Consider the following 14,221-nt stretch of genomic DNA (forward strand, 5'->3'; position numbering starts at 1 on the left):
TCTTTCTTTCTTTCTTTCTTCCTTACTAAGACATTACTATATCGTTGTAATTATTATTATTAAAAGTATTTTAAGTAATATTTAAATATAAGTAATATACATTTTATTTTATTTATTTGTGTCCTGGCCGGTCTGTTTAAAAGGATTTAGAGAAGGGTTTTTTTTTAGTTCTTTCTTTATTTTTTCTTTAAAAAAAGAAAAAAAAAAGAAAAAAGTTCTCAGTTTGTGACTTCTTATTTTTGTCTAATATATAAGTAGAGATACTCAGCAGCGGTGCTGATGCGAGAATCAGCTCAGTTTACGCCCCGCCCCCTGTCAAACACCGGCCAATCAGAGCGCCGCGGTGCCAAGCGCGTGTGTCTCCGTATCCCTGCAGCATCACGCTGCACTTCTGCAGCACTAACACTCACAGCACAACCTCGAGAGAGATTCACAGAAACACTCTTGACTTCACTATCATCCTCGCGGGCTTTAACGACGGATTCGATTCGCAAGATGCTTTGATTCGCAGAAGATTCATTCGGATCAATCCTCCCTATTGTCTCGCCTGTCTATAAACGCCATTCATCTACAGAGGACAGCGCGAGTTACTCATCGAGCAGAAGAGAAACGCATTGTTGTATCTGAAGGCGGCTTTAGTGCAGCATCGCAGGATGGCTGATGTCAGCACAGAATGCAACATCAGGGTGTTGTGTCGCTTCAGACCCCTGAACCAATCCGAGATCCTCCGAGCGGACAAATACATCCCCACCTTTCAAGGAGACGACACTGTCATCATCGGGGTAAGTTCATACAAGTTGTCCTCTTGCTATCCTAAATGTTTATCAGTTACGCAGATGGATTCGAGTCCAAATATCTCTTTTTTTTTAAGTTTCTTCTTCACATCATCTTCATTTTTTAATGCAATACTCGCCAGTGCATGCATGTTTTGGATTTGAATGTTTATGCATGCACACTAGTGCATTTATAAACATCATAACAATATCTCACTTGAATGAGAACTTAAAGCATTCACATATATCTATACACAGGCCTTAAAAACACATGGGAAATACTGTAGAGCTGTTCCCAGAGGAGTAAAAGTGTGTCTGTCACACACACACACACACACACACACACACACACACACACACACACACACACACACACACATAATGGGCTTCACCATCTATCTGCAAGAGCAATGACGCAAAGACAGCCTGAAATAAAGTGTTTGTTTTATGTGCTGTAGTTATGACTCATGGTTTGAAAAAAAAATGTGTGTGGGAGAGTTAGACCAATGAGGATTGAGTAACTATTAAATCAAGTGTTATATGCTAATTCAGTTGCTCCCAGTTCTACAGAAGAGTAAAATGAGAGTCTTGATGCAAAATCAGTTCCTGCAAACCTTGTTTAAGAATAATGAGGATTACGTTTACACTGCATCTGCAATCCTGGCTTTAGCTTAAAGGAAGATTAAAGGAATAGTTCAGAAAAGAATGAAAATCTGATGGATATGTCCTCATCCTCAGGTCATACAAGATGGTTTCATCATCCGATTTGGAGAAATGTAGCATTGAATTAGTGTCTCAGCAATGGATGCTCTGCAGTGAATGGGTGCCGTCAGAATCCACAGCACTCCAGTCCATCAGTGAACATCTGGAGAAGACAAAAGCTGAAACAAATCCAGCATTAAGATGTTTTTAACTAAAATCCACGCCCATAATCCATAATAACACTTCCTCCAGTGGAAAAGTGTTCTGCTGTTGTCTCTCACATTTAAATCAAGCCACATATTTATTTATTTTAGAGCTGTTTTGAACTTTTGGATTGTAAACGGTGCTTGATCTGTGCATTATTGATGGATTATTGACGTGGATTTTAGTTAAACACATCTTAATGCTGGTTATGTTTCAGGTTTTGTCTTCTCCAGATGTTCACTGATGCACTGGAGTGCTGTGGATTATTGTGATGTTTTATCAGACTCTCATTCTGACGGCACCCATTCACTGCAGAGCATCCATTGATGAGACACTGATGCAATGATACATTTCTCCAAACCTGATGAAGAAACAAACTCATCCACATTTTGTATGGCCTGGGGTTGAGCACATTTACAGCAGATTTTAATTTATGGGCGAATTGCTCTTTTAACAAATCTGTTAAAGCCTTAAAAACTAAATCAGCAGTTCATTGGCTCTAAACTTTACTTTCGGTCATTATGGATGTGACCCACTCTATGTGTGCTAAAATGGCCACAACCGCACAAGAGTAGCTGAAATACACTGCAGCTCCTCTGGGAGTGTGGATGCTTTCAGACACACGCATTGATCTCCTCGGCAGAAATATAACAGCGTTCGCAGCTCTCATAACCGGCTCCCAGAGCTGCAGCAGCACAAATAGATCTCAGATTAAAGATAGCGTGTCGGGAAGTAAATATGTGCCAGTGTCAGTGTGATAGCGCGGGTTTGCAGTTATTGATGATGTGTGTGTGTGTGTGTGTGCGTGTGTGTGTGAGGCTGACGCTGATAAATGGGTCACTCCTGTAATGTTTGAGAGCTTGAATATAAATGAGCAAATGCTCACGAGGACACACAGGGACATCAACTAAGTTTGTTTTCATAATTAAATCATCTTTTGAAATGTTTATATCATCAAACTGATTTGTGACCAAAGAGGATGCATGTTTTATAGTGAAACAAACCAACTAACATCACAAAAAAAATCACTGAATCCATTGATCCTGCTGTAAAAAAAATGTTCTAAGAACATTTTCCTAAGGCTCCCATTAAGTTATGAAACATTATTTATGAAGGTTCAAAACATCCAGTTCTTTAAATGTTTTAGAAAGTTTCTTACCCATTGTTTAGGAACGTTCCATTGTATCATTTTGCAAACATTATCGGAATGTTACTTTTGAATGGACTCTGAACATTCCGAAACAAGTAACATTGAAAAACAAGTCAAATGTCTTAGATGTTTAAACAAAATTCCGTGAACATTGCCTCAATGTATTTGTGCAAACATTTTGAGAACATTACTAAAAGCCAGATAATTCTGAACAAACATTCTATTGACATTACTGGAAAAAACTTTGAGAAAATCTTGCTTTAATGTTCTGAGAATGTTCCCACCAAAATGATGTCACTTCCTGGAGGATTCTGTCATTAAATAATCCTGAATTTGACGAAAGACTGGCCGGATAGAAAGTGATATATAAAGTAAATAAAGAAATCCCTAATGAAAACAATATTGCCAAGAAAGTTTTAGTGCAAAATAAACATCCAATCAAACTAATGTAGTGAAATTATTTAAAGTGAAGCCCTAAAACTAAAATACGACTTAATTTATCTAATATATAAAAAAATAAATGAAGGGAGTATTAAAAACATTCTTCATAATAAGGACCCATTTGCACCGACACGGCTGATAAAACCCATTTTGCACTTGCTGGTTTCAAATGAATGTCACAGCATTCAGGTTCTCTTTCGTTCCGCACCGTCTTCAAGGCCAGGAAGGTTTTTAATTACATTAATGAGCTATTAAGATAAATGATCATTGTGTGCCGCTGTAGAAATGATTTCTGCTGATAGATTCATATCCTGACATGCATCAGAAGTCAGAGGAAGGTGGCTGTCGGCTGTGATTATGTCCACAGCCTTTAAGAGCATGCAGTATACAACCTGAAGGAGACACTGTGTCATGCACGCTGCTTTGTTGTCTGGTCTGAGGTCAGGAGGCTATGTCAGGAACAGATCGATGCTGTTGTGTTTGTAGACGTGTGATGGATGTTGATGTCAGAGAGAGTTCTGGTTGTGCTTCCCTGTCAGTCAAAACATCAGAATGTGCAGAACCTTTCAGCTCCATTTTTGTAAAACCTCATCTGACCCCTAAAATGAGTTTTTGTTGTAACCTAATCTACTGTAACTAACATGTTGTTTCAGTCATGTTATATAATATTTTTGGCTTGAACAAAAGCTGTTCATTTAGATGTTGCACATCATTATTTAAGTGCATTTGATGAAATAAATCAAATTAAATAGTTAAATATTTTCTTGGAAAATGCTGATTAATAAAACATCAGATGCAACTATATCAAGAGGCAAATTGATTCAATGTAAGAAAAAAAAAGTGAAAATTAATATACAGTATATATATATATGTATTTTTTTTTTTTTTTTGCCATATGCAAAAAAACGAAGTACATTGCTGCAAACCTTTAAAGCTGAAACCAGAGACCCTGTTTAAAGAGAATTTAATGGATTTTAGCGAAAAGCCCTGCAGATTATTGCTCTGCTTCATCCTATTTTTGCTGCGTGGCTCACGCTGATCTCAGCAGAAAACCTGTTTAAATTCCTTTCAAACCCAGAGTACTGATATCATGAAATAGATGTGTGAACTACTCGCTTATTGCTGAATCTCTGGCTTGAGGTAAGTTCTACGCGCAGTGAGAAACAGATAACACTTTCTATTGCAGTGAATCTAACTGAATTCAGATGATTTATAGCTGTGTTTACAGCCGCAGCCTGTGGTTTAGGTTCTATTCCTGGTACATTCACCCAAAATCTGATGAAAATCTGTTCACCCTCAGGACCATCCGAGATCAGGATGGGTGTGTGTCTTCATCAGGTTTGGAGAAATGTAGCACTGCATCAGTGTCTCATCAATGGATGCTCTGCAGTGAATGGGTGCCGTCAGAATGAGAGTCTGATAAAAACATCACAATAATCCACAGCACTCCAGTCCATCAGAGAACATCTGGAGAAGACAAAACCTGAAACACATCCAGCATTAAGATGATTTTAACTCAAACACATAGAGTCTATAATCCAGAACAACACTTCCTCCAGTGAAAAAGTGTTCTGGTCTGAATCAGGAGAGAAATCTGAACAGATCAAGCAGCGTTTACAACAGGAGATGCACTTTTACACTGGCACACTCCTGATAAGCATGTTATCATTTATTCTCAATGTAGGAACCCAGAAATTACTTAATCGTGAGCTCTTCTGAGTCAGAGCTCAATGCAAGACAGTTTTGTTCCCATCTCTAACTTTCAGTGAATCTGATAAAAGCTCAAGACTCGTCTGTGACCTTCATCCTCCTCATCTAAGAGATGTCTGCTGTCCGTCTGATAGCTGCTCTGACTCTAAATCAGCAGCCGTTGAGACAAACCGCTGGAGGATTTAATGAAAGTCCGAGATATGAAGACGAAAGATAAGAATGCACCAGAAAGTGTGTGTGTGTGTGTGTGTGTGTGTGAGAGAGATACTCTGCAGACAGATCGGTTTACAGCAGCAGCACATAATGCATCTCAGCTCAATCTTGCTGCTGTCTGCGCCGCTCTAATGCAGTTCAGAACAAGCTCTGCTCCATACGCAGCTGTTTGCACATCACATATTCTATTCATCTAGTTACAAAGCTAGAAAACATGTTTTTGTTAGACAATTACGATGTGGATTTTTGTCTTTTCATTGAGATCCAAATGCAATATATGGCATATATTATACTGTGATGTTCATATATTACATATTAGGGGATATATAGTTTTAACATATGTGGATAGATCAAGATTATAACATATTTAAAATCCCCATAGTATTTATATATACCTATGTTATTTCTATATGATGATTTTTATATTTTATGTAGCAAACTATATACTATATATATATATATATATATATATATATATATATATATATATATATATATATATATATATATGTATAGATAGATAGATAGATAGATAGATAGATAGATAGATAGGTAGGTAGATATACACACACACAAAATATGTTTGTTTTTGTATTTATTTTCATATTTTTAATGATTAAAAAAATATATATTTATCTTTTGTTTTTACTTTTTATAATATAATGTTTTAATGACTTATAGGATGGATCACATACATGTACATGACAACAATGTATGGCTCATAAATATAAAAGACATATCTGTATAATCTGCACATGATAATCTACGAAATTGTTCCAAATTCTAATAGGTTTAATATTTGTTTTTACTTCACTTGATAATACATTTAATAAAATATTAAAAATTAATTGGAGCACAATTAAATGTTTCACATCATACGATCACTATTAATAAGGATTCAATTATGAAAATAGCTTTATTTTATTATTATTTATTTTAATCAGCATTCTAAAATTCCTGAAATGTATTCAAATGTTTTTATGCATACTTCATTTCAAATGTGAATCTGTTTGAATTAATATTCAAATGTGACAATTTTAGAGCAGTTTCTGCTTTATTTCCATTAAAAAGCTCTTCCAGCCTCTATAAGTCTTGATCTCCGTGCCAGAGCCGCAGGGCTCTTCATCAAGCGTACATGAAAGAGCGCACACACACAGACACGCACACACACACACACGCACACACACACACACGCACACACACACACACACACACACACACACACACACACACACACACACACACGCACACACACACACACACACACACACACACACACACACACACACACACACACACGTGTAGTCGACAGCTAACCGGCTCCAGGTCCAGTAATCACTGTTAGTTAATGCACTGGTTTAATTAATGGCTCACAGGCTCATTCTGACAGCAGAGGAAATACTTGATGTAATAAATATCTAAATATAATCATTCAGAGCTAGAGAAGCTAATCCTTTAAAAGGGAAGAGATGCTAACTCAGAAGTGTTACAGGTGGTGGGTTCAATCGAAGTTCATCTGTCACCTGATGTCAGTGTAAAGCTGAACGCTGAATGCTGAAATAAAAGCAGTGATGTCCTCCCACTCACTCATGCAAACACCAGCGCTGTTTCTGTGTCTAATGAAGCGCTCTGGGTTTTGTTGCTGGAGTTCGGGTGCATCTGCTTCGCTCTGATCCCGTGTGTATTTCAGCTCCCAGCGCGGCTGGTTATCCTGATCTGTGTGTGTGTGTGTGTGTGTGTGTGTGTGTTCAGTGTCACGCTTCGTGTCCCTGCAGAACACATTCAGATCACATCCTCATCTCAGATCTGCCCACCGTTTCCTTCGACTGCTCGCTTTTCTACCTTTCTCTTCGGTTCAGTCTGTGCTTTTCTGTGGCTCTGCTCGAGTCTCTTGAGGGAATATATCAGTTTTGCTAATGTTCCCATTAAGTTTTTATTTAATGCTATTTCTGTCATTCAAAACATCCAGTTTTTATTACGTTTTAATAGTTTTTTTGTTGTTATGCAAATGTTAAAAGAACCTTCCATTTCGCCCAGTGTGACAAAATGTTACATCATGTGAATGTTACGTTTGAATGTTCTCTGAACATTCCAAGATCTGCAACATTTAAAAAACATTAGAACAACCTCCAGGAAAAAATATTCCATGAATGATGTAAAAATAAATGAATCAAATATAAAACATACAGTAAGTAAGTTTTCTGTACTTTAATTATGTTTTTAAAATGTTATTTATTTATTTAAACATTGTTTATGGAATGTTTTATTTCAGAAATGTTTTAGTTGGATAAAACCCTTTTTTAAATGATACAACTTATTTTTGGAACGTTCAGAGAACATTCGAATGTAACATTCCCAGAGATGTTTTCATAACTTCATGAGAGCGTTAACAAAATATCCTAGAAAATGGACTCTAATGTCTGGTTTTGTGGTCCAGGGTCACATGTGTTCACACAGCGTATGGATGTTTGGATGAAGCTGTTACAGACAGAGCTAATGACAGAGCTTTGCTGGACTAAAGCTATTAGAGCGTATCCCACAATCCTTCACGCTCAGCTGCGGCTCTTAATTTCATTTCTTGTGTAACTCTGTGCAGTCGTCGTATTATTAAAACAGATGCACACACATGAGGATCTCATCGCTGCAGATTTCAACCATAAACACTGTGTGCTCTTGTTTTTGATTCCTGAGAGCACACACAGACATAAAGCAGTCAGCGTGACTCTATTTTACGACACGGCGAGGGACTGCGCCGCAGTGAACTCTCTGAGAGCTGAAAGCAAAGGTTAAGTGTTCTGTCATCACAAACACTGACTGCATATAATGTGTGCATGTCTGCTCTGGAGACGCTCTTCTAAGGATCAGCTGAAGCAGACAGGGACTAATCACTGATGTTTTTCACATCTAATTACCTTCATGTTAAATTATAACACGCAGTTCTTCTATATGTCACATATTATTTCATGGGAAGAGTGTGTTGTGTATTCAAACTGCAGTGTTGTTTATAAACAGATAGCCCCGCCCCCAAGCCGGTTGAGAGGAATCTCTCAGCCAATGATGTGAGTCGGGGGAGGGGCCACTTGTACCATATTTATAAGTGCTCCGAAGCTTAAACTGGCAAATCTAAACACATAATTATATATAACTGAATGTGTTTGTGTCTTACAGGGGAAGCCATATGTTTTTGACAAAGTCTTTCCCACAAACTGCACACAGGAGCAGGTGTATAACACGTGTGCCAAACAGATTGTCAAAGGTCAGATAAGTATTAATTCTAGAACAAATATAAAAGCACATATATCAACATTTGTCAGATTTAGTCATTGGAAACTGTTAACTGATTTAATTTTTGTGGAAAATACTGTTGTGTGACATTGTATAGAGTTGAATATCAAGGTTTTTGTGTCTGTTTGTTAATGAGGGATTTGAGGATTTGTGCAGTAAGCGTTATAAACATTTCTATTTATTATTATTATTATTATTAATTTAATACATTTTGATTTTTAATACTAAATTTAATGGAAATTAATTATTTCATATTTCCATGATTTACATCTTCACTTTCATTTAATCGGAGTGAACTAACCAATAAAATTCATAGTGATGCTATTATAACATGTCTTTAATCAAAATATGAGCAATTAAACAAATGCCTGTAGCCTTTTTAAATCATAGAATAATTAGACCTTCCAGATTAATCTCATTTAATGTGATTATCAGTCTTCAATTATTCAATTTTTCAACCAAAATATAAAAAATATGAAAATTTAAAACCATTTTAAATAGAATAGTTGTCTTAGAATTTTTAATCAATGGTACTTTTTTAAAAAAGTATTAAAAATATATATCAGAAGTCACTTATACATTCTGTAAAAGTATATTCATGAATTTGACATTTTGTGACTGAATTGGTAAATGTTTCTATTTCTTTCCTCGAACACATTGATGATATTTTGTATCATTCTCCTTCAGGCTACACTTAAATCTAAATCTGTTACAATTGAAAGTAAATCATGATGTTTGATGTTTCTGACTGCAGATGTTCTGGAAGGTTATAACGGCACCATCTTTGCGTACGGACAGACGTCGTCTGGTAAAACCTACACTATGGAGGTAAAACAGATCTCTACACTATTCTGTGCTTTAATTATTAAAGAACAATTCGCACAGAAACGAAGATGTAGTTATCATTTACTCACCCTCACATCGCTCCAAAACTGTAAAACCGGCTTTATTCTCTGGAACACAGAAGAAGACGTTTAGCAGAATGTTAAAGTGTGCTCACTGCTTTCTGTCTCTCAGGGAAAACTGCATGATCCGGACGGAAGGGGAATCATCCCGAGGATCGCGGAAGACATTTTTAACCACATTTACACCATGGATGAAAACCTGGAGTTCCACATTAAGGTGAAAATAACAGCATAATATCAAGACATTTATATTTACAGATGGTTCTGGGGTTTTTTCTAGTGAAGACATGAAATCTAATTCCAGCTCATTAGCTGTTCTCGTTTCTTTCTCAAGGTTTCCTATTTTGAAATCTACATGGATAAAATCCGTGACCTACTTGACGGTGAGTTTGCTGCGTTTTGTCTCGGCTCGATCTAAATACAGACTCTGTTTAAAGCATTTTCTCCTTCAGTATCAAGACTTTGCTATAGATAAAATGCATTGATATCATGAATAGTTGTGGGTATTATTTGTTTAAACTGGAGCATTTAATTGACTTATAAACAACTGCTATTTTAAAATTTAATTGCATTTTTAGGGACACTATCATTGAAAGATGTGTAGTTAGAATTTTCTTTTAAGAAATGAATACTTTGATTCATTAAGGCTGCATTAAATTGATCAGAAGTGACAGTAAAGACATTCATAATGTTACAAATGTTTTCTATTTTTAAATTAAATCTGTTCTTTTCAACTTTTTATTCATCGGTGAATCCTGAAAAATAAAATGCATCAAAGTTTCCATAAACAGTTTTCAACATTGATAATAATCGTAAATGTTTCTTGATCAGTAAATCATCATATTATTCTGATTTCTGAAGATCATGTGACACTGAAGACTGGAGGAATGATGCTGAAAATACAGAAATAAATTACACTTTAACACAGATTCACACAGAGAACAGCTGTTTTAAATGTAATAATATTTTACAATTTTTACAGCATTTTTGATCAAATAAATGCAGCCTTGGTGCGCAGACGAGACTTCAATAACATTCCCAATCTCAAAGATTGAATGGTAGTGGATTTAAAATAACTCCTGCAGAGAAACAAGCTCAAGTTTGTAAGGTTTGATGCCGGATGATGGTGCTTTCATCTGTATTCAGCTGCGATCGCTGAGTCACTGAACAATCTGGGAAAACACCTGAAGACAGAGAGAGAGAGAGAGAGAGAGAGAGAGAGAGGAGTAATGAAAGCAGAAGAGAACAGACAGATAGAGATCGTCAGACACTGAGGGGACGAGAGGACGTCAGTCTCACTCGGTCTATATTTCATTAAAAGGAAACTGACATTCACATATTCGCTTTCATATCTGCCCAAACTCATATGAAGTTTCTCTCAAGTGTGTGTGTGTGTGTGTGTGCGTGTGTGTTGAAGGGTCGTTACATCATTGAAGTGTCATAAAAAACACTGAGGACTGTCCGTGCATTACATGTGCATGTGCTCATTAAAGGAATAATTCAGCCAAAAATGAAGAATCTGTCATCATTTACTCGCCCTCATGTCGCTCCAAACCTTCTGTCTTCTGTGGAGCCCAAAAATAAAGTGCTTTGCAGAAAGTTCATGCTAAAATGAAAGAAGCAGGTTTATTATAGTTAACTGAAACTTAAAGCATAAAAAATTACATTTCATTACTTGAAATAAACAAATAATAATTAAATCAATTATAAAAAAAACCTAAATGTATTAAAACAACTAAAATAAGATTTGAAATAAAGACTTGCAATAAAACAAATGAAATATAATGACTGTAAAAATAAAAAAATATATATATAAAATAATAAAATTAAAACTATATAGACACATATAATAATAATAATAATAATAATAATAAATGACAAAACTTTAAATTACTACAACTTTAAAATAAAAACAGAAAATGTAAAAATAATTCAATAATAATAAAAAATAATATTTTCTGAATACTAAATACTAAATAATAGAAACCTGTTTACACCATGGAATAAAAAAATAAAATAAAAGGTAATTTCAACATTTTATCTAACAATTAAGACTTTGTTCTTGCACTTCACAAAACTGCAAGATCAATTCGGAGGGAAAAAATGAAGTAGAAGTAAGAGTTATGAGATCAAAAGTAAACACATTATGTGTCCATACTAAACACATTAAACGCAGCAGAAAAATATCAGAATAACAACAGTTCATAATCAACTCTTCTGAAGTCTGGTTTTTGAGCTTACTGTACAAATCAGTGTTGTGTTAAATATCTTGGTGACCCACAAAATATATAAGTTACACAGTTTTGAAACAAACTGAATTTAACCCCTTCACGCCTCTTTTCTTTGTTCTTTCTGGTTTTGCAGTGCACGTCCGATTCTGTCTTTTGTTCTTTGACTCTCATCCGCCTCTCTTTCTCTCTCTTTCTCTCTTTCTCTCAGTGAGTAAGACAAACCTGTCTGTGCATGAAGACAAGAACCGAGTTCCCTATGTGAAGGTGAGCAGAATCACGCTTTAAAATCAGCTGCAATCAGACCTTGCTCAAATAAACAAATGTGTGTGTGTGTGTGTGTGTGTGTGTGCTGTACAGGGATGTACTGAACGTTTCGTCTCCAGTCCTGAAGAAGTGATGGATGTTATTGATGAAGGCAAAGCCAACCGCCACGTTGCTGTTACAAGTGAGTTTCTCTAACCCACAGTCACAGAAAGGCACTGAAGCATTGCTATAACTGCAACTGCAGGTTCTGGGTTTGAATCCCAGCGGATGCATGAACTGACTCCAAGCACACCTTCAATGCAATGCAAGTCACTTCAGATAAAAGCATCTGCCAAATGCATGAGTGTAATGTAAAAGTTAAGACTCAAATGATCTGCTGTTGTTGTGTCAGATATGAATGAGCACAGCTCCAGGAGCCACAGCATATTCCTCATCAACATCAAGCAGGAGCATGTGGAGACCGAGCAGAAGCCTCTGTGGGAAACTTTACCTGGTGGATCTGGCCGGGAGCGAGAAGGTGCTTTCAATCTCTCACATCCGTTTAGCTTCACAATCTCATTTAACAGGTCAATAACTGTGTTTTTTAATGCACGCATTTTAATAAAAGCTGTGGGGTATTGCACAACCGAAAAGTAGGCATGCACATAAACTACAATGTGAAAACATTTACTGATTAAATTCTTTGATGTGCAACAAAAACTCATTTGACTTTGACTAACCAGTGGACCGATCTCATCACACACCGTCTCAAATGTTATTTTATTAATTTTGTATTGACTAAATCTTTTAAATACATTGGATTATGTAATATTCCAGTAGTTCCACATATATTAAATTAGCAACTTTGGATGGAAACATTGCTACTCAAATTTACATAATGTGCACAGTATGATTCAGCAACTGTATACACTGGAATGCTAGCATACTGCATTCTTTTGAGCAGTTTATGCATGCTATAATATTCCAGATTCAGCCACGGTATTGCACTGGAATACAAGTATACTGTGTAGAATGTACTACATACTAGTCAGTATTCTATGCATAATGAAAATTTATGCACAATATGTATATTGCAAAAATAATATGAGTGGTACGCTAGTGTAATATTGTGGATTCAGCCACTGTATAAACTGGAATATTAGCACAGCTGCATCCTACTCAGAATGCACTGCATACTGCATACGTTTAAGTATTCCGTGCATATAGAAAATTCGCCATATTGTGGATGGTATGCATACAAAAAAAAAATAGTATGAGTAGTATGCTAGTGTAATATAGTGGATTCAGCACACTGTATACACTAGAATATTAGCACAGTGCATCCTACTCAGGAATGCCACTGCATTACATTTTAGTATTCCATGCATACAGAAAATTTCCCATATTGTGCACAGTATGCATACTGAAAAACTAGTATGAGTTAGTATGCTAGTTGTTATATTGTGGATTCAGCCACACTGGAATACTAGCATACTGCATTTTGCATACTTGACAGAATGCATATGTACGTATACATTAATGTGCACATCATGCATACTGGAAAAATAGTGTAACTAGTTATGGTATTACGCTATTCCAGCCACTGTAATGCACTGGGAATACTAGGAATAATGCATACTGCAGATAGTGTACTGCAACTTTTTAGTACTTTTCAAATATTGTGTACAGTATGCATACACAAAAACAGTACAGGTAGGATGCTAGTTGCAATATTCTAAAATGACTTACTCTTTACATTTAATTTACACAGTGCAATGTGAGAAAGCCCGCATAACTCTGAATGTGTGTGGTGTTGGGTCAGGTGAGTAAGACAGGTGCAGAAGGAGCCGTTCTGGATGAAGCCGAAAAACATCAACAAGTCTCTGTCTGCGCTGGGGAACGTCATATCAGCTCTGGCCGAAGGAACCGTGAGTAACAGCTGCATATAACTAATACAGTCATAACATGCATCAGATTATTGCAGTTCAAAGGAGCAGACTTTACCCATTTTAATAACCACTGTTGGGATGGTTACAGATTACAATAACTCTATTTAAAATGTAATAAGCTGTGTAACTATTCCAGTACTTTATTAAGTAATGTATAACTGATTACTTTTTGATTATTTTTCTACATTTCTAATGTTTTCACTTTTAGTAATTTTGATTACCAGTTACATTTATATTGTAATTAAATTACGTAATTTAGTTACATGCTCCTCAGCTCCGTGTGGTGTGTGTGTGTGTGTGTGTGTGCAGAAGACTCACGTGCCGTACCGAGACAGTAGATGACACGGATCTGCAGGACTCTCTGGGAGGAAACTGTAGAACCACGATGTTCATCTGCTGCTCACCTTCAGCCTTC

The 14,221-nt window shown here is 36.2% G+C and overlaps 1 protein-coding gene across 1 annotated transcript in view; it reads left to right on the forward strand.

The window, feature by feature from the left end:
• Window positions 1-335: 335 nt before the first annotated feature.
• Window positions 336-14,221, forward strand: part of LOC113088790 (kinesin heavy chain-like) — a gene marked incomplete at its 3' end in the record, with an annotated part of 15,737 nt that continues 1,851 nt past the window's right edge. The window contains 12 exon segments of the mRNA XM_026255841.1: window positions 336-782; window positions 8,362-8,449; window positions 9,233-9,306; window positions 9,496-9,600; window positions 9,718-9,766; window positions 11,823-11,878; window positions 11,972-12,059; window positions 12,270-12,349; window positions 12,351-12,395; window positions 13,680-13,721; window positions 13,723-13,785; window positions 14,116-14,140. Of these exon segments, the coding sequence (XP_026111626.1) occupies window positions 654-782; window positions 8,362-8,449; window positions 9,233-9,306; window positions 9,496-9,600; window positions 9,718-9,766; window positions 11,823-11,878; window positions 11,972-12,059; window positions 12,270-12,349; window positions 12,351-12,395; window positions 13,680-13,721; window positions 13,723-13,785; window positions 14,116-14,140 (844 nt within the window).

The sequence above is a fragment of the Carassius auratus genome, chromosome 6 (genome assembly GCF_003368295.1).
Source record: "Carassius auratus strain Wakin chromosome 6, ASM336829v1, whole genome shotgun sequence".
Classification (NCBI taxonomy): domain Eukaryota; kingdom Metazoa; phylum Chordata; class Actinopteri; order Cypriniformes; family Cyprinidae; genus Carassius; species Carassius auratus.